This window comes from Coregonus clupeaformis, unplaced genomic scaffold (assembly GCF_020615455.1).
Source record: "Coregonus clupeaformis isolate EN_2021a unplaced genomic scaffold, ASM2061545v1 scaf0498, whole genome shotgun sequence".
Classification (NCBI taxonomy): Eukaryota; Metazoa; Chordata; class Actinopteri; order Salmoniformes; family Salmonidae; genus Coregonus; species Coregonus clupeaformis.
Genome location: NW_025533953.1, coordinates 269,126 through 289,711, shown reverse-complemented (window position 1 = coordinate 289,711; position 20,586 = coordinate 269,126). Strand labels below are relative to the sequence as shown.

At 43.7% G+C, this 20,586-nt stretch overlaps 2 protein-coding genes and 2 long non-coding RNA genes across 5 annotated transcripts; 3 read left to right on the top strand and 1 right to left on the bottom strand.

Annotated features, from left to right (window-relative positions):
- Window positions 1–1,554: 1,554 nt before the first annotated feature.
- On the top strand, window positions 1,555–4,722 carry LOC121564740. The gene is made up of 4 exons (XM_045215709.1): window positions 1,555–3,102; window positions 3,385–3,593; window positions 3,936–4,023; window positions 4,468–4,722. The coding sequence occupies exons 1-4, from the start codon at window positions 1,782–1,784 to the stop codon at window positions 4,650–4,652; spliced, it is 1,803 nt and encodes a 600-aa protein (XP_045071644.1). The 5' UTR covers window positions 1,555–1,781; the 3' UTR covers window positions 4,653–4,722.
- A 2,299-nt stretch (window positions 4,723–7,021) lies between these two features.
- LOC123484933 lies at window positions 7,022–9,841 on the bottom strand. 2 transcript variants are annotated; one of them, XR_006658790.1, is made up of 3 exons: window positions 9,823–9,841; window positions 7,331–7,488; window positions 7,022–7,223 (listed from the first exon to the last, which is right to left on the bottom strand). It is a non-coding gene; the product is annotated as an uncharacterized LOC123484933 (long non-coding RNA). The 2 variants fall into 2 exon arrangements; XR_006658789.1 differs by lacking the exon at window positions 9,823–9,841 and adding an exon at window positions 7,818–7,877.
- A 1,464-nt stretch (window positions 9,842–11,305) lies between these two features.
- On the top strand, window positions 11,306–16,186 carry LOC121563391. Its single transcript, XM_045215707.1, has 16 exons — window positions 11,306–11,340; window positions 11,757–11,800; window positions 12,040–12,117; window positions 12,264–12,329; window positions 12,442–12,546; window positions 12,715–12,792; window positions 12,909–12,995; window positions 13,077–13,175; window positions 13,500–13,604; window positions 13,844–13,942; window positions 14,065–14,112; window positions 14,235–14,315; window positions 14,432–14,667; window positions 15,342–15,411; window positions 15,499–15,588; window positions 16,034–16,186. The coding sequence occupies exons 4-16, from the start codon at window positions 12,294–12,296 to the stop codon at window positions 16,184–16,186; spliced, it is 1,287 nt and encodes a 428-aa protein (XP_045071642.1). The 5' UTR covers window positions 11,306–11,340; window positions 11,757–11,800; window positions 12,040–12,117; window positions 12,264–12,293.
- A 70-nt stretch (window positions 16,187–16,256) lies between these two features.
- On the top strand, window positions 16,257–16,839 carry LOC123484926. The gene is made up of 3 exons (XR_006658786.1): window positions 16,257–16,343; window positions 16,450–16,554; window positions 16,722–16,839. It is a non-coding gene; the product is annotated as an uncharacterized LOC123484926 (long non-coding RNA).
- Window positions 16,840–20,586: the final 3,747 nt, after the last annotated feature.

Here is a 20,586-nt window from a genome sequence, read left to right as displayed (position 1 = left end):
CCCTTGACCTATTTTCTAACTGACATTTAGGCAGAAATACAAAGCCTAGTGGTTCACAGATCGGCTAGCAGAGCATCCACCAGACTGTCCAACAATGACCCACTGCTGAACATTTCCAAGTCAAAGGTCTTAAGATCAGTTCTGCTCAAAATGGCAGAGCTCTTTGGCCAAGGTCCAAGTGCAACCTGTCTAGTTCCACTAGTCCAGAGTCAGTCCAACAACTCAATTTGCGACTGGACTGTGAATGCAGGCACCATTCATCCAAGTACATTTCTGTCCGACAACAGAGTGACAGAAGTGTCATCCGATGTTGTGGATCTTGTACTTGAGTTTTTTTGGATAACAGGATTTTTGGATAACAGGAACCCGTCAAGGCCACAGAGTGCCTGCTCCCACAACTCAGCTAGTGGAGCAATAGATATGAGAGCTCTTGCTGGGGACTTGGTCAGACAGGTGTCTGTCAAACTCAGCCCATTTGTCTCTGAGAGTCAACTCTCCACCATGTCCATGACAGATCTGTCATCATCTTTTTCTGACTCCACCTTGAAGCAGTTGTGTTCTCGCTCTGTTGTTGCTCTGGCAACTGCCTGTCAAGCAATCAAAACAGAGCTCGAGAACCAGATACCTACCAACCTGGCAGCCAGAGACCTACTATCGTCTCTGGTAGAGACCATTGAGGACATGGATATCTCTGACATCCTCCAGGGCCCGTCGGCCATTTTGGAGGAGGCTGCTGTGATAAAGCACCCAGAGATGTCCACCTCGACAATATACAGATCTCTGCTTCTCGACTCATCTCTCGCCTCCTCTAAGATGGTCACTGAGAGCATTATCTTCAACAACCCATGCCCATCAGAGGAGAATGTAAGTATTCAGAAGGAGCTCCCTGCTGATAAAGTTGACATCCTCCATGGTCAACCACTGGAGGAGTATATTGTCAAAGCTGAGCAATGCATCACTCAGGTCATTCAGGATGCAGCTTTGACATATACTGCTGCGCTGGATAAAACCGACACTTGTGGGAAACTGTCGGAAATCCTATCTGTCCATGTTTCCTCAGAGAATATTGAGGAGGCATCCTCTGATCTCTTTGGTGGAATTATTTCCGACCTGCATGAGGTATCTGAGGTCAATAAGGCCTCCATGCGTACGAAATCAGGTCACAAAATGTTCTGGGTGGAAGTGAGTTCAGGTTCCCAGAAGATTTATACCAAAACCCTGGACAAACTAAGGAAGCTGTTCACCTCCCACCATCTCACTGAGGGAAAAAATACTCCTGTGCAAATCGAGCTTTCTGCAACTGGACTACTTGTAACTGAGACCACTGTGCAGGAATCTCCTGTAACTGAGGCCACTTTGGCAGTGTCTCCTGTACAGAAGACAGACAGTAAGACCCCTTCTAAGTCCCCAGCTTCAGCCTACCAGCTCACCCTCGACACCTGCACTAAAGGGGTAATCAAACAGGTGATCTCGGTGATGAGAGGGACACTTCAAAGGAAGACTGCTCCGCTTCCGTTGGGGAGAGCACGTAAAATTCATCCTTCGACTTCAACCAGAAGTTGGACTCGATAATTTCGAAATTGGAGGACCTCTCCATTTCGAGTGATGTGACGTCAGCCGAGATTGCCACACTCACGCGATCTCTTAGTGCAGCCAGCAGAACCTCTAACATTTCCATCCAGAGCTTTCACAGTGCTGAGTTCCGAGCTAAGGCCAAACACATTGTGAGTGAGACCATTCTCAGAGCTGCTAGCAAAGCCAGCCATTCTTTGCTACAGAGCATGCCTAGCACCACCTTCTCACACCATGCGGTTTCTACAGCCGAAGATATAGTAAATATTATCATGCAAGACCTTGAAAGTGTATCCCAGTACACTGTGGACGACGCAGACTCCTTCCCACTAGGAGAGAAAAAGCTGGAGTTCCAGCTCAAACCCAGAGTTGTCTTTGACAACTTATTGGATGCTGCTCAAACCATGTACCACAGAGTAAAGGATAGACTGAACATCTTTTTCTCTTTTCCACCAGTGTCAGTCACCACAGCCAAATATGTGCTGGACTCCGCCCCTGTGGAGACACTCAGACATTCTAAGTCCGCTGACACTGCTCTTGTTGAGGACAGGAGCCGCCCTCCGTCTGTGAGAAGTGAGAAGCCTTTGTCAAAAGTCTGTTTGGCTAAAAGGTCTAAAACCCTTCTGTCTTCGAGTGGCTCTTCAACAGACCACCATGTAATTGACACATGCAGTGAGGATGTCACTCTGCCCACCAGGAGTATGTCAGTTGTGAGCAACAACAGTTTGAAGAGAGCCTCTCCTCTCCACGGCAGTGGATTGAGTGAAAGTTGCAAACCTCTTGTGTCTCTAAAAGACGTAACAGTGGCAGTCAGCCAAGAAGGCTTTAGCAAAACTGCAAAGAAGACGCTCAGCTTGATCCTAAATGTGATCAAGTGTAGAGTGGCCAACTCTGAGAGTTCATCTGTTGGGCAGATTGCAAGTGAGGAGTGTCTGATAGCCACTAACATGTTAGACTCTGTACTGGAGAGCCTTGACCAGTTGCCTGACATGAGCGCTGCCGATGAGATCACAAGGACAGAATCCCATACCTCTATCGCAATGGACGAGACAGGTTCACGGTCAACGCTTGTGAGCCAACAAGAAATAAACATATCTGACACCAATATCATAGTGAAAACTATAATGGACACATTGAAGACGGACGACCCAGAGATGACTTCAGCAGAAGAACATCTGGATAGGCTCCTGTCAGTTGAAGCCCTTCAAGGTGCATCTGGCAACCTGATCACAAAGGTCCATGGTCTCATTCAGGAGATAACCATAAACCGCCAGCTTCAATCCATGGTTGGCCACAGAAGCCTCTCTCAACCAGCGCTGCCTAAACCAGCCCTGAGGAAGCTGTCAAAGGACGATGCCTCAGAGCTCATGTACAACTTTGCCCAGACTTCTGTTAGGAGACTCCTGGGGCAGTGTATGGGAAGGCCTATGCCACCATCGGCTGAAATGGTTTTGGATCAGGTCATCAAGTTGATGACAGACGTGGTGATGGACAGCCTGACTTATGTGTCCAAGTCTACAATGGAGGATGGTAAGTGAAAGTACCTCTTTTCATCTGCATAGGACTTAATTGTAACATGCTCAATACATTGCGTTTTATGATGTAAAATTCACTGGGTGTGTCCAAAATGGCACCTTCTTCCATATTTAGTGCACTACTTTTGACCAGACCCTATGGGTCCTGGTCAAAAGTAGTGCACTATAAAGTGAAGAGAATGCCATTTGGGATGCAGTGACTGACTTCAATGGCTGCGTCCTCTTCTCCCAGTTATTGTACACAGGTCGGTCACACTAGCGTGCTCTTCTCACTCAGACACCAGCAATGCCACAAGTGACATCACTCATGGTGTTGTAGCTGACCTTAATGCTACTGAGGAATTCCCTGCCAGGAGCCTTAGCCCGGCTGATGTAAAGGCTGACGGCATGGCCCGCCTTCCCTCTGCCAGAGGGGAAGAGACTAAGAAGAACAGGAAGTGGCGTTTCCTACCGAAAATGCATAAGTTTCCAAAGATCATGATTAAGGTAGGGTGCTCTGTGTTTTGAGATTACCTCTGTAAGGCAGGGCTGAAATTTACCCTACAGATTCACTACACCCCTATTGTCTCTCAGCATTAGAACAATACTGTTGTCATTGTCTTTAGGAGGTTGAGTGAGGACGCTGTAATGCAATCCTAATACACATGGGAGAGAGTCAATGGCTATGTCCCAAATGGCACCCTATTCCCTATATAGTGCACTACTTTTTACCAGCGCTCTATGGGCCCTTTTCAAAAGTTGTGCCTTACGTAGCGAATAGGGTGCCTTTTGGGATGCACACTCTGTATTTTACACAGGCTCAGTTGTCCTGATGTGTTTTGTCAACAGCTGTTCAAGACAAAAGGGGAACCGAAGAGCCACCCTAAACAGGATGCACTGCCTACCAAACGTCTCAGAGAGACTCATATTTCACAGGGTAAGTGATAAGCATCGATAATGTCATATTGATGTATCACCCTATGACAAGCTTGTTTAAACAGTGACAACAGATACAGGCAGACCGACGGACAGACAGGCAGACGGACAGGCAGGCAGGCAGACAGACAGGCAGACGGACAGACAGACAGACAGACAGACAGACAGACAGACAGACAGACAGACAGACAGACAGACAGACAGACAGACAGACGGACAGACGGACAGGCAGGCAGACGGACAGACAGGCGGACGGACGGGCAGACAGACAGGCAGACAGACGGACAGGCAGACGGACGGGCAGGCAGACAGACAGACAGACAGACAGACAGGCAGGCAGGCAGGCAGGCAGACGGACATGCAGGCAGACGGACAGGCAGGCAGGCAGACGGACAGACACAAACACACACATTCATTTTCTGATCATGAAATGTTCTTATGACAGATGCTGAGTGTGAGGTTCCAGATTTTCCATCCACTCCCCCTCCCAAGGAGGACCTGACAACCACACCGGCCCCTGCTCCCCAGGAGTCCCAGTCCCGTAAACGCCCACTCATAGTCAGGGTGTTACACGCTCTCTCCAGAGCCATCTCCAAACCATTCAGAGGAGCTTCTGGGAAGAAGAATTAGCCAAATGCCTGATTTTATTAATATGATATTTTAATCAGAGCCTTTATTTAATAAAACATTACTGCATTGATTTCTGTCTATAGTAGTCTTCATGTATGTGCAAGATAACGGTAAAGTACTTCAAACCACATAGTCAAAAGTATTCATAGTGAAGTACCGTTTATGATTATTGATTGTGGAAATACACATAATACAGAAAAGTTGTTGTCACATATAAAGACAGACATAAAGGAGAACTCCGTAGACCAGTCACATTCTCAAGCCATAACTAAATCCATGAATGGATCTCCTATAAGATGACAGGAGAACATTTGTAACACTTTCTATGAAGCCTATATCTATAATGCATACACTCAAGTCATTTACATTTTACATTTTAGTCATTTAGTAGAAGCTCTTATCCAGAGCGACTTACAGTTAGTGAGTGCATACATTTTTGATTTTTTTCATACTGTCATACACTCATAATGACTGAATTGAGTTAAGTGTTAAGTAAAGTGCAGTTATAAACACATAATGAGGGCTTATTATGTATTTCTTGCAATAAAAAAAGAAAAATGCTACTAGTTTATTAAACATTCATGACTGCTATTGCACGGCTCATGTCCACACTTCTGTACAATAGGGGGCAGTAATGCACCATAACGTTGGATGCCAACTGCCTATAAACCCCACTGAAGAAGAAAAAGCTACTCATGTAATGCATGCTGGAAAGCAGACAAAAACTAATGATTTGCAAGAGATCTAAACATGATTTATAAGCTACTGAACAACAAGTCCAAGAAAGCATTGCTAACCGCGTTTGCACTTTGAACAGATTTCTCGACAATAATAATGGAAGATGTGACTGGGGCTCAGCTCATTGCAGAGGCACTAAAAGCTCAGGTGAAGTGTGTGCAATTTATATAAAACAGTGTTATACTGTGTAACCGTGTTGCTAAGAATATATTAGTCGCTGATCATGTCCTTGGCAGTGAGAATGTAGCACTACGAGTTGTGAAAGTGTGCCAAAGGTCATTGCACTGGTATAGCTAACTATTAATATTGTTGTAGAAAAACATTTAGATGTTTATGTGGAATAGCAAATGTTAACATAGTGAGTTTTTGTCCTGGGTCCGCCTGGGTCCTGCAGTCGGTGAAAAGCAATTGCACTGCCTGCATCTCAGAACTGCAGCCGCCTTGATCTCATGAGGTTATCGTTGCCCGCGTGTGCATGACGTCAGAGAAAGTCGGGATCAAGTCGGACACAAATCTAACCAGCATGCATTGGGCGATGATCGCCGGTGATCGATTCTGCGCAGACCTGGCTCATCTCAAATGGGCCTCTTGTCTATGATCTGTCGGCATGGTTATACTGGCCTGTGGCCTTCTTGGAGGCCTTGATGATATCGGAGGGGGGCTCCCATTTGAAGCAGGGCTCCAGATTGGCCATCTTTATGGTCATTATTGAGGACAGGGTGCCATCCAATGCTAGGCTGTTTCTTCTCTTGGTTTTGTTCAGTCCCACAACTGAAAACACCCTCTCAGCATCTGCGTTTGCATGGGGCAACACCAGGACAAGCTTGGCGACGGCAGCAAGCCTCTCAAATTCTTTGGCTCCTGTCACCTATGGAAAATGCACCAAAACACAATGGAAAAACATACCTTGATTTTTGATTGATTAATACTGTGAGTATACTGTAGGTTGATCCATTAACAAAGTTCAGATAAAAACATGCATAATTTGAAACATGCATGACACATATATGCATGCAACAATTTTAAGCAACAGATGTAGCCAAGCCACACCTGCCAAAAGGAAAAATTACCTTATGCTTCCGGGTTGCCATTTCAGCCCAGAAGCTTTCCATTTCAGTTTAGTCCTGCAGGGATATCATTGGCATGGTCTGATAATTTAGAAACTCCTCACCCAGAAGGTCATGCTCCTCTGGCCAATGGTATGGGAGGAGATGGGGAAACCTATTTATGAAAGTAGAGTTACAAGTTGTTACGTTTTAGGTATATAGTCATCAACCAGCAGCAGTTCATACACATCTTTGAGGAGAAGCCACATAAGAATATATCATGTGCAGTTTAGGAGTGAACACACCTCATCATAAAACACAGGGTATTTTAGCTAAGATGATAGACAATAATTAGAGAAAAAAAACTAACCTTTCAACAAAGTACAGGACATCTTCGATGTCACTTTCAGCCCTCTGCCGTATCTACAAATTGTGCGTGCTTGATCAGTGGCTCTTCCAGTGGCAGCTTCTTAAGTGCATAGTCCACAGCACTTGTCAGGAAACACAACACAGCTTCATGGAATGAATCCACCTGCTGTGGTGTGATGTCACCCTTGTCGAGTAATCTGTTAAGTTTAGCCCTGGTTGTGAACCCAATACAGCATATCGGTATAAGGTACAAGGCTAAATATCACATATCACAGTGTTTGATCATAATAATAGTCAAATACTAACCTGGTAAATGGTTTGCCTTTTCTTCAAAGGCAATTTCACAAGGCTCCTCATGGCACTGCAGAGCTGCTGGAACCATAAACTTGGAACATAGCTTGCGTACGAATTTCACCATCTATAACAGACATTTACCAAAATAGTAGGTGAAACCTGTTTTAGAGGAACCCTGCAGATATCAGCAAGAAACACAGAATGGAAAAAAACAGCAAAATCCAATCCCACCTCATCATGTAACAAAAATATTGATGACTGCTCTCTCTGAAGCAGCAAGTTGAAAGAAGTGAAAGTTGGTACAGTGGCTTGGAAGAACAGCAGGTACACTTCTGTCATGGGGTCAGTGAATGTCTGCACAAGTCTCTTGAACCTGGCCTGATTTTCATCTTGAATCAATCAATAAATAACACAAAACAAGAGGTTGTCATTAATACAAGTATGCGACTAACAATCCATGTAGTTGCTGCATAATGAAATTGAAAATTGATGACCATACTAGCAGATTTATAGTAGCTGGCCAGAGGTTCATAGAGCCTCAGGATCCTGGTCACACAACGTTCAAGGCTTAGCCAACGGACCGAGATACGCAGGAGGACCTCCATGTACTCCGCTTCATGGAGCTCACAAAACTCTGTTTTAGACATTAAATCCATATCATATATTTTCTACAGCTCAGCATTTCAGTATTACACTTAATAGTATCAAACATGCATACCTGTCAGGTATCCTTTCCGATTTGTGCTACCCTTGAACCAGTAACCGATGTCCACTACCACATCCTCCAAATCAGAACCGGACACCTGCAATGCATAAATCAATCATAACACATTCAGTCAATGCACATAATTAGGATACAAATAAAAAGTTACATGTAAAGATAAATCAGGCCTTAACTCACTTTAAAAAATCTTTTAAAAATCCCACTCCTGCAGCTTTGGCGATGTTATGTGCCACATGACAAGGACAACCATGAAAATAGGTGTTGGGATGCTTCTGGAGCATCCTAGAGGCAATGGAATTACGTGGTCCAATGTTCACAGCTGCATTGTAAACTGAGAGACCAATGCAGTTCTCCCAAGGGATGCCATGCTCCTCTATGGTGGAGTTAATTTTGGTGAAGATCTCACTTGCTGGCCCACAGCTCGTCCCACTTGTTGTGCACATATTTAAGAACTGGTGGACAACTTTGCTGCCCGTGAAGACCCGGACAGTAAGCGGGTTCATCTTTTCCACTCCTATAATGACAAGTTAGAATCATACAGATGTTCATGTTATTAGATGTTTAAAAATACACAAAGCACATGTTTTGCAGAGGAGAAAAATCTCAAATAGTTTGTGAAATACCAGTGTCATTCGACCCATCCGTAACAAGGGTATACGGGGCTTTTTTCATCTCCTTCACAAGCTCCTGTGTGAAATATGGTGCGAGTGCTTCATTGGTAATGCAGGAAGACTTAGTCCTGGCACACCTGTACTCCTGCGCTGTCTTCGAATCTCCGAAACATTCTTTTAGGAGAGGCCCCAGGTGGTCCGCAAAGGCTAGGGGGACGTTGTGAACTACCAACCCAGCTGTCATTTTGACCTCAGCCCTTCTTGTCTGTAAGAAATAAAAAATTATTAATCCTCCCAAAAGACCATAGTTTATTTAAAATAGACGCCTGTGATAATAGGGCACAGGTAAAAACACATTCAGCAACTAAGATCTCATATTAAGAAAACTGGACTGTACTATACTGAAATACAAACCACAAATTAGTCAAAACTATCAACCATGACTTTACCGTGATCAACTAGAACACAAAACTCTTGACTGAACCTTGACAGAATCATTACACATATCATACCTTAACCTCTTGTGCAGACATACCCCCAACAGATGGAACGGCCATTGCATATTGGGATATTGTGGCTGTGGACTGGAGAGCTCGTTGCTTATCTTGGTGGCCTTTTGCTTTTTATATGGCGCACTACATCTGTCACACCCTGGTGGCAACATGAGTTTTCAATACGGCAGACTGCACACCAGTAGTGCGTGTTGAGGCTCCCTCGGGTAATAAATGGCCATGAAGAGGTCCACTCATTTTGGAAAATGGATCTATATGTTGCTGCTCCAGCCAGAGCACGACTCTTCTGGCCCTGCTGTTGGATTGGGGGGGTCTCTTCTTTCTGTCCCTCTGTGTCTCCTTCCATCTGCCCTGTTGGTTGTTCTATTTGTCCTGTCTGTTGCTCCTCTGCATGGGCGTCAATCTGTCCTGTCTGTTGCTCCTCTGCTTGTTTGTCAGTCTGTCCTGTCTCCTGCTCTCTCTGTCCTTTGTGTTGCTCCTCTGTCTGTTGTCCTGTCGTTTCTATCAATCGTTCTGGCTGTTCTGTCAGTGTGTTTGTCTGTCTTTTCTCACTTGGCTGGTTCTTTAACTAAAATAAAAGGTTTGGCTTTTGTCCTGGCAAAGGTCTCTTACGGGACATCTTTGAAACCTTAAACAATTCAAATGGTCATGTTGGTTGAATAACTCTACTCTCAGTTACAGAAACATACCTACTTCTATTGCCACATTTCCTGTATTTATGTTCATTTCTTTGGAATACATCTTCCCTGTTCGAAATCAGCTGAGTTTACGTTCACCCACTAAATCATGTTCACACGCACAAACAAATAATATATTTCAAGATTTAAAGTTTAAGAGAGTGAGTACTCAATTGGACGACATTTCATTGTTACATACCTAGTCTCAGCTCAGCTTCATATCAGACTTGTTGAGGTAGTGACCGTTTCTTCTCCTGTCGTCATTCGCGGCAATGGTATCTCTTCTTCTGTCGCTAACTTCGGGGTGCAGCGCATATGGTTCAGTGGAGCTATCAGTGGCTCACTGTATTAGCGAGGATCACTACACCGTTTCGACCACTTTGACCACCAATATGCAGCCTACAGTTTTTTAGAGAGACAATAGATTTGTGGGAGTCCTTCGTAATTAAAACACTAACCAGCCGTAACATACGCATTCGATTTCTATTGTCTGCCATTTTCTTTTAGCCTCTGATTACTTTTATCTCCTAATGAAGATTTGTGTTGGTGTACTGGTTTTCCTCAACAGCCACCCTCTTTGGATGTATTATTGTTGCCGGCTGTACAGCCAGAGCTTGTGTGCTCGCCCAGGGTTTCAATTTTAGTCTATTTTAGGATTAGGGTTATGTCATGAAACGTGGGCTACTAGGCCTACATTATAAATATGACACAATCAGCATTTCACTTTGGATATGAATAATCCAAATTATCAATCAGTTATCAAAACGCTCAGATATAACCACCAGGGCAGGAGGGCGAAGAGATGAGAAGAGTAGGCTATCTCAGCTGATTTATGCAGGAGATTTAAAATAATAATGTAAAACATATCTGTAGGCTTTTTAGTAACTATTTGAATGATGTTTTAGTCCAATGCATGTTGGTTGAACGCTTTGACACCTTGAACGTGAAAGTGAGTGGTTCAGTGAGTGTCTCCACCTAGAACATCACAGAGCTGATGAACGTTCTTTTTCAGAACCATGGCGAGCGCATTGTGACGCTGTCCCTTCTACTCCTACTCAGAGCCATAGATACAGTATTTTCTAAATGGTTATACTCCTACTGTTCTCTAAACAATGGTTTCATAGTTTACAATTGTATAAACTCCCAAATCATGCTCAAAATTCAATTTAATTGATGTCACTGTTGAGTGTTTTTTAATCAGTTTGATAAACATGTTCATCCCATTGTGACATAGCCAACCATGACTTATGGAATACTTTGACGTATTAATGGTCCCTATAAATCCCTGTAATTCTAAGAAAGAATTGTCAGATGGTTTTGAACTCAGTCAAAATCACTGCAGTATGTAGAGCGATAATGAGTAGGTCTATGTTCAGTCGTTTGTTGAAAGCGACCCCGCTGAGATTCCTCCGCAAGAGGTCGCTTCTGTGTGCAGCTGACCTGTTGTTTGCGACTGGTTCGGCAGTCTACTTTAATAATAATAATAATAATACGCCATTTAGCAGACGCTTTCATCCAAAGCGACTTACAGTCATGCGTGCATACAGTTTTTGTGTGTATGGGTGGTCCGGGGGTTCGAACCCACTACCTTGGCGTTACAAGCGCCGTGCTCTACCAGCTGAGCTACAGAGGACCACATATAGCAAATATGACGGTATCGGTGTGGATGCACTGGCCACCGTGGAGAGCTTGGACCGTGTTGTCACGGTTGAGGAGGGTAAGTTTACATATTTGACAATGTCTAAATAGTAATAGTCCCAAATGCCACCCAATACCCTATTTCTTATTTTGACCAGGACCCATAGTTCTATGGTTAAAAGGCGCTGGTCAAAAGTAGTGCACTAAATAGGGAATAGGGTGTCATTTAGGTAGCAATCATGGTGATGACATTTTTACAGTGTAGCCCTAGATTAACAACAACAAACAAACTTGCTCCTTTGAAACCAAACCCTTGCTTTAGGTTTAATTGAACATGTTGGTACATTATGCAGACACATAAATACATTTGATGTCATACAATATAAAACACAAGTAAGTATATGATCAGCCTAACTACATGGACAGATGTCTGGTGTCTTGTAGCTAGTATTTCTTAAACTTAGAGAAAACAATCCTTTATTGTTTTTCATAAAGATAATGAGCCCACCCTGGACCAGGAGGACCCAGTCCTTGTTCAGGTAAGAATGCTGCAGCCCTATCAATAGCTTGGGTGCCAGTCTTTCCGCTCTCTTGCCAATTCCATCGTGGCAATATGATATTGGCATCACAATCCCATAAGGAGTGGACAGAGAGCTGAAACAGACTGGCACCCAGGCTATAACAATACTGCTTCATTAGCAGGATTGGTTCAATAACAATCTGTCATTCAAACTGTCATTTTACTGACTCATTAATTAATTCTGATTTTCTTCCTTAGTATGTGGTTGAGGAGGTTGGGCACCGGCCCTGTCTGGCTTTAATCCCTTGGTCTGGACCTCTGTGGGTTCCCAGCTCTGTAAGTCCATCCATTCTGATACTCTTTGGTCTTCTCTCTGGTCTTAAAACTGGTTTATGTACTTTAAACATAAACATGACGTTTTCTGAAGAACAATATGGAAATACATTTCTGGAAACATATTCCCTATTTTTTTATAACTGCAGCCAACATATTACCTTACCCAAGCTGGGAGGATGCTGGTGAGAGAGCTGGCAGTGTTAAACACGCAGGTAACCATGCAGATTATTGGACAAAGCTCATCTGATCTAATAGGCAGGATTACCTTCAGTATCCACTACGGTAGTGAAATACTTTGATGTTCGTTCCCTCATTTTCTCACAGATATTCACAGTGGAGCAGCCCATTTTCATCTGTTTCACTCCTGCTAGGAGGATGGTATGGAATGAACTGTCCTCTCAAAATGAACAGGTAGCCATTCATATGCAGGTACCTCAGATGTTTCCTTAACCTTTCAACACAGACCTGTGTAGTGTCTCAGAATCTATCATGCAGTGGCCTCCTCTTGCGATCCTCCCTATTCCAGTCTGTCAGTCCTATAGGCTACCTGTCTATCATTCAAACTGACTCTTAATTGAATCCTGTCTTGTTCCTTAGTATGTGGATGAGGAGGTTGGGCACCGGTCCTGTCTGGCTTTAATCCCTTGGTCTGGACCCTTGTGTGTTCCTATCTTTGTGAGTCTATCCATTCTGATACTCTCTGGTCTTTAGAGGATATTAAAGATTAACATCAAGTCACTAGTTTTCTATAAAACCACATAATGAAAAAACATATTCCCTTGTCTTCATAGCCTGTCTTCTCCAAGGCCAAACCAGTCTACTACCTCACTCGTGCTGGGAGAATGCTGGTAACAGAGCTTGCAGTGTTAAACACACAGGTAACCAAACACATTATTAACCAAAGCTCATCTGATCTTATAGGGAGAATTTACTTTACCCTGTTCCCTTTTTTTTCACAGACTTCCAAATTGGTTATTGAGGAGCCTACCATTCACCTCACTGAAGCTGGGAGGCTAGTGCTTGACGAACTGTCAGCACCTTCAGATAGCCATTCACAGGTAGTCAATCACATTATTAGACAGTCATAGCTGATTAGTAATAGTACACATTACCATGGGCGGCAGGTAGCTTAGTGGTTAAGAGCGTTGTACCAGTAACCGAAAGGTCACTGGTTCTAATCCCCGAGCCGACTAGGTGAAAAAAAAATCTGTTGATGTGCCCTTGAGCAAGGCACTTAACCCTAATTGCTCCTGTAAGTCGCTCTGGATAAGAGCGTCTGCTAAATGACCAATTTATAATTTATTTATCCTCTATCTCCACAATTGTGTGTCTTATTAATCACAGAGCAATCTCTATAATTAGGGGATGTCTTTGTTTTTCAGCCAAATAGGGAAGACTCTGGTTTTCCCTATGAGAAGTTGCAGCTGGTTGGGAACTGGGGTTCGTTTCATTTCCATTACTGGAATATCCATTATGGACGAGTGCAGGTACTTCAGACATATTCTTAACATTTATGAACACACCTGTGTATTTGAACTCCCAATTGTCTCTGGGTTTTCTTTTGTATGTCTGTCCCTAATTGAAACCTAGGGGAAACTTGTCGTACGAACATCATGTGGGCTCTATATCACTGCCAGGGATTATACTCAGAACTGAAATCACCTGCCAAATCTACAGCTAACATATAGAGAGAGGTCTGGAGACTGAAGGAGTTTTTTCTTTATAGCAAAATGAAGAGGACATGCATCACCTGTGCATTGTGAGGGGAGTAGAGATGCAGCTGTGGTGGAGCAGAGTCATCCAGGAAAAAATCCTGGACCCATGGGTGAGAGATTCTCAACAGGTCTTTCGTCTCAAATGCACCTGATTTGTGTCAAATGACGCACATGCTATAGGTCTACTTATATTTCCTGGATGAAATGTAATGTTTCTCTGTCTCTTTTAAAGGGTCTCGTCCAGGTGGTCCTCACCAACAAGAAGCTGACTGGTATTAAGGTACAGTCAGGCAATTTTTCACAGAAAAAATGTAAAGTGGCAAATGTCCATTTACCTATTTGAATAAATACATGTTGACAGAAAATGAAATGACACGTTCTAATCTCTTGCCTCATTTTTAGTTCCTTGGTAGAAGGATCCATGGACTCATGTCCTGCCTTGTCAAGAGGAGGTCTGAGTTCACCTATTATGAGGATGCCCAGGTACACCCCCGTTGTTTCTCTGTGTTATGATTTATTTCAGTGTTTGGTTGAGGGGTTTTTCAATATGGTGGTTTTCAGTGTTGGGCTGACAGTGTCACATGTTGTGTGTTAAACAGCAGGTGGATATCTCCACCACAGTGGAGGGGTACCAGGAGAGGGGGGATGAGATGATGTCATATCAGTTCTCCACCTCTGACATCATCACCACCCCTCATGAGCCGTCCTCTGGCTCCTCTCACCAGTTCCCCCAGAATTCTACGCCTCCCCTTTCCCTTCCGATTCCCCTCCCAGTCCCCCTCCACCTTACCACTCCACCCAGGACCAGGACCAGACCCCTGACAGCACTCCTCAGGTAAAACTCTTTCTACAGTCAATAATTCTTATTTCATTTGTACTTGTGTGTACAGGTGTGTGTCATTGTTTTGGTATCGATAGGTTTGTGTTGTCTGTCAAGGGTCAAGTTGTTAGGTCAAGATGAAAGTATTGTTATGATGTCACTGAATGTTTTGTCTGCTTCAGTTGATGTTGCAGGTGAAATGCAGTTTAGTAGAGTTTAAGTTAATGTGATGTCTGTTTTAGGAGTTTGAGGAGGAGTTTGTGGAGGAGCAAAATAATGCTGCAGATGTGCCCCAGCTGCGGTGGGTTCGCTTTCATGTGTTCATCTATAGTAAAAACCTTTGCTTTAGTTATACAGATGTAGGATCTTAATTTGAGACAGTTTGCTACAGCAGGAAAATAATCCTGCAGCAACAGGATACATTTTTCGTTAGGGCAAATCGAGTCTAAAATTTAAAAGTGGAAATTACAAACTTGAAAATTCCAAATACGCTACAAGTTTGCATTTCCTGCCATGCAGGAAAATTCTCAGCAACAAAAGAGTGATCAAATTAAGATCCTACATTGGTATGGTCTTTCTGAATCCTGCAGTTATAATATAGGCTAACATAAAATGATTTCTTAATTTCATGGCACTGATGTTTTAGCTTCTTAGGTTGAACATTTGTTATTGAACATTTCTATTTACAGGCGTTACTTTGAAAACCAAGGGACAACCAACTTCTCTCTGAGGCTGGCCGGTATCAGACGTGCTATGGAGGTGAGAAAATGTGAATTTAGCACTTTTTGTATTTCACTTCATGAACATTTCTGGACTATTTGTAAATGTACTGTCTTGTTCTCACAGGCTCTGACATCCTCTGACAGTACCTCCCTCAATTACCTCACCCACGCTGGGAGGATGGTGTTGAGTGGACTCTCCGAGCTCAACCAGCAGGTAACCAATTACATAATTGTGCAACGTTCATCAGACCAGATATATAGTTCCCACTGGGCACAGATGTCATTTCAACGCCTCGTTTTGATTTACATTTGGTTGAGTTGTCAACTAATGTGAATTCAATGTGAAATCCCCCCCAAAATTAACGTAATTGGATTTAGGTTAAAAGACGAAATTCCCTTACGTTGATGACTTCTTTCAAATCCAATCAGTTTCCCACTTTGATTCAACATCATCACATTGACATTTTTTATTGATACAACATTGATTAAACCAGTTCTTGCACAGTGGGTTACCTTTAGGCAACAGTGATTCATAGGGTTTAGTTGAGAAGTTTCAACGTCATACTAGCCAAACAATCGGAGGCCCTTTGAATTACAGACCTGAATCTTTGAGTTTATTATCTAAGTTTTAAGGAATTTTATGATTGTTTTGTTTTGAGGATGTGAGGCAGTTTCAGCAGGCCTACGACCTACTGGTGAACTTCATTAATGAGCCAGCAAACAGGGAGCGACTAGAGCAGGAGATGGCTCTCGTAGGAGTAGGTCTACATGCAAGCTTGAGCGTTAGCTGCAGGCACCATCTTCTCATCTAACATCTACTCAATGAGACTTTCTAAAGTGCTTGTCAATGAAGATTATGTAATTATCTTATTTGTTTGACTTCAGATTGACCGCATCAACTTCGCAGATGTTTTTTATGAATTCGTTCTACTAAGCCTTCTAGAAGGAAAGACATCTCTTCCTATATCTGTAAGTGGCCCTAAGAATGGAACATCCTGTTGTTTATCTATGCTATACACAATGTTGTCATATCAGATCTGTAGACAGTCACTCATGTCCCCTGTTCCTTCTCCAGAAGCCTGGTAGCTTCCTTTATCTGCTCCTGCAAGTCATAATGAGGATTGACCCTCCTGGAGGAGCCTGGACAGAGGCTGCTGAGAACTTCTACCTCCTCGTTAAGGTACATTATTTCTCTCTCTCTCTCTCTCTCTCTCTCTCTCTCTCTCTCTCTCTCTCTCTCTCTCTCTCTCTCTCTCTCTCTCTCTCTCTCTCTCTCTCACTCTCTCACTCACTCACTCACTCACTCACTCACTCACTCATAGTTGATGATGTGTCTGTTGTCAACAGGGCCAGATGAAGGCATGGCTAGAATCCATCTTCAACCTCAATGAGTCAATCTATGAAAGCCCAGAGAGGCTCTCGGGGGAGGTGATGGGGAATCTAGAAATACAGGTTGAGTTCCTGCTGTCCAGACTGGATTAAGGTTCCCAAACTGAGCTGAGGGCCCCATCACAAAATAAAGTGTTTTGCATTTAAACATTATCTGTCAATGGTAAACAAATGTTACATCATGTGTAGGGGAGAGTGGGGTAAGTTGAGCCATTTTTACATTCAGCATTACTCTGTCAAGGGAAATATATTATTCTTTCAAAAATACACAGTATCTGTCACGACTTCCTCCGAGGCTGCCCCTCTCCTTGTTCGGGCAGGCTTCGCGTTTGTCGTCACCGGCCTTCTAGCCACTGCCGCTCCTCATCTCATCATTCCATTTGTTTTGTCTTGTTTATTACACACACCTGGTTCATATCACCTCATTAGTACCTGTATAAGTGTTCCCTCTGCCCCCTTGTCTTTGTGTGTGATTGTTTATTGTGGAGGGAGAGAGAAGCTCGGTGGAGCTCCATGTATTTTGTATCGCTGGGAATATTCCCTGTGTGCCTTGTATTTTCCAGTGCCCCTGTTTTGCGACTGGAGTGTTTTTACTAGGGGTGTAACGATCCATCTACTACATCGATGTATCGATTTATATTCCTATGATCCAACTACATCGATCTGTGCTCGAGCGAGTTGGCCTTTTGGACAACATATATTGATCTAACATCGTTTTAAAATGTAATAAATCGATTGTATCGATACTAGGAAATAACCCATTGGATTTAAGCACGTCAGACTTTATATGGATGTTTTTTTCTTAGCACTTTTAATGATAAAGGCTTTAAACATTACTCGATTCAGTCTGCCTATCCGTGACGTCATCGTGCCAGCAGCAGCGCAAAGGCGCCAAGACAACAAAGCATAGCATGGCGGATGACAGAGGAGAAGCCGACGAGCAAGAAATTATCAAGCCACCATTGCGGTCCTTACAAGAAACAGGAATCTAGGAAACTTCACCTGCACTGTCCAGTATCCAGGTATTTATTTCAGTCACACTGGTTGAATTTTTGGCTAAAAGGTTACTGAATCGATTTCAAGTCACTGAATCGTTTCGGATCGTATCGTTCTAAATGAACCAATATCGTCCTTGAATCGTATCGACAGCCACGAATCGTGATACAAATCGAATCGTTGTTAAAACGACTCATTACACCCCTAATTAAAAACTACAAAAATATATTGTTTACATAAGTATTATAATAAACACCCTTTGCAATGAGACTGAGATGAATGAGATCAAGGTGATCATGGTTTAGACCAGGGTTCTTCAATTCCGGTCCTGGAGGGTCCAAACACTTTTTTTTTTCTACTTGGTAGTTAATTGCACTCACCTGGTGTCCCAGGTCTGATTTAGCCCCTGATTAGAAGGAGAGGATGAAAAACAGAGGTGTTTCGGCCCTCCAGGACCGGAATTGAAGAACCCTGGTTTAGACACTCACAGAGTAGAAAGACATTTTGTAAATGTGATCATTCAGATCTTGTTTTTTGCAACAATTGAACAAAAACCAGTTTTGGCTTTATCATTATGGGGTATTGTGAGTAGATTGATGAGGGAAAAAAACAATTTAATCTATTTTACAATAAGGCTGTAACGTAACAAAATCTCAAAAAAGTCAAGGGGTCTGAATACTTTCTGAATGCACTGTATATAGACAGGTGTGTGCCTTTCCAAATCATGGCCAACAAACTTAATTAGATAGAATCTGCTCTTACCCTGAGAAACAGATTTCCCAATGTTCTCCTCCTCTTCTTCATCTTTCAAGTTGACATTAAGCTCCAGTGTTTGACTGCAGTCTTCCAGCTTCACTGATGCCATCTCTGGATATTGCGATGCAAACTGGGCTCCACTGTCACAATCAGGACCCAGTGACTGTATGTTTGGACTCAGTGTGGAAGGAGAGAGGCAGGCTGGGTTTGTCCTCACTGTTGATGTTACCGGCCTCAGACTTAATCGACCAGTAGTAATATAGAGAGCACAGACACAAAAGTTAGTGTTGACAGTTCTGGCACTTTCTTTATTCTCTAAAAATATTTTCACTTTTTTCTTGTTCAATTATCTAATTCAGTGTTTGACTTGGACTGAAATAGGTGCTAATACTCATTTTGGGTGCCAGTACTGTTTACATTAAGGTGCAGGAGCTCCACAATACTTTTGAGCTAATACCTAACCTATAGTAGATAAATGCATAAATTACTCAAAATCCATTTTGTACAAGGTTACAGTTTGTTTTAGACAGCACTGTGTGCTAATTTCCTTAAACCTTGTCTTCACTGTATTACTTAAATCAAAAAACAATTGTATTTCCTGTTCACACCATAGCAACATTTATTGATAAAGACAGAAACTACTGAATGTGTCTGAATATTAGTACACATGTAGAAAACTGATTAAAATAGAATTATGTACATCCACTCAGACAAACCCAAAGTCTCTAGCTATGTGACTTGTAAAATAGTTTTTGTCACGTTCTTCACTTGGTTTGACACAAAAATAACACATCAAACGTGATAATACCTTAACAGATGTGTTACCTAGCATGGTATGACATGTTCTTTCAACATTAGAAAGTTTAAACGTGCTATTACATACCTCTAGTAATAAATAGAAACGGACACAAAGGTTATCTTCTTGACTGCACAGTTATGGCGCTTTCTTTATTGTGAAGAATGGTGCCGCCTGCCCGGAACTGTCACACTCTGGCTCCGGGACTTTTTATGTTGAGCCAGGGTGTGTAGTTTCCGTGTGTTTATGTACTGTGTTTTAGTGTCTAGGTGTTCCTGTTCTATGTTTGGTCAAGTGACTCCCAATCGGAGGTAACGAGTGTCAGCTGTCGGCTCGTTATCTCTGATTGGGAGCCATATTTAAACTGTATGTTTTCCCTTGTATGTTGTGGGTTTTTCTTCCATGTTTCAGTCTGTGTACTGAGGACTTCACGTATCGTTCTGTTTGTTGTTTTGTTTCCAGGCTTTAATTAAATAAAGCATTATGTTCGTTACACACGCTGCGCCTTGGTCCACTCTCGTATATGACGATCGTGACAGAAAAACCCACCATACCAGGACCAAGCAGCGTGTCCAGGAATCGGCAGCCTGGACGTGGGAGCAGCGGCGTCAGCAGGATCAACGGTGGACAGGCGAGAGGCAACCCCAACATTTTTTTAGGGGGGGGCACACGGCAGGGGCGACTAGGGAGCAGGAGTTAGTGTGGCAGAGGATGGAGCTTTTGGAGGCGATAAGGGAAAGAGTGAGAAACGAGGCACGGCGAGAGGAACTCGGTAGGCAGCTGAGGGAGCGGGGGGTTATGACGAAACCCAGTCCCACTCCTCACACCAAGCAAGTGGTGTGCGTCACCAGTCCGGTCCGGCCCATTACTGCTTCCCGCACTAAGTGTACGGCGCACATCGCCAGCCCAGCCCGGCCGGCTCCTGTCTCTCGCACCAAGCCTACGGTGTGCGTCGCCAGCCCAGCCCGGCCGGTTCCTGCTCCACGCACCAAACCTACGGTGTGCGTCGCCAGCCCAGCCCGGCCGGTTCCTGCTCCACGCACCAAACCTACGGTGTGCGTCGCCAGCCCAGCCCGGCCGGTTCCTGCTCCACGCACCAAACCTACGGTGTGCGTCGCCAGCCCAGCCCGGCCTGTTCCTGCTCCACGCACCAAGCCTACGCTGTGCGTCGCCAGCCCAGCCCGGCCTGTCCCTGCTCCACGCACCAAGCCAAGGGTGCGAGTCGACAGCCTGGTCCAGCTCGTTCCTGCTACTCGCACCAAGCCAGGGATGCGA

Excerpts from the sequence above, each read along its gene's own strand:
- LOC121564740 (XM_045215709.1), top strand. The coding sequence starts at position 1,782 with ATGCCTAGCACCACCTTCTCACACCATGCGGTTTCTACAGCCGAAGAT. Across the intron at positions 3,103-3,384 it reads CAAGTCTACAATGGAGGATG|ACACCAGCAATGCCACAAGT; the intron begins GTAAGTGAAAGT and ends CTTCTCACTCAG. Across the intron at positions 4,024-4,467 it reads AGAGACTCATATTTCACAGG|ATGCTGAGTGTGAGGTTCCA; the intron begins GTAAGTGATAAG and ends TTCTTATGACAG.
- LOC121563391 (XM_045215707.1), top strand. The coding sequence starts at position 12,294 with ATGCTGGTGAGAGAGCTGGCAGTGTTAAACACGCAG. Across the intron at positions 14,113-14,234 it reads AGAAGCTGACTGGTATTAAG|TTCCTTGGTAGAAGGATCCA; the intron begins GTACAGTCAGGC and ends CCTCATTTTTAG. Across the intron at positions 15,589-16,033 it reads TCTCCGAGCTCAACCAGCAG|GATGTGAGGCAGTTTCAGCA; the intron begins GTAACCAATTAC and ends TTTTGTTTTGAG.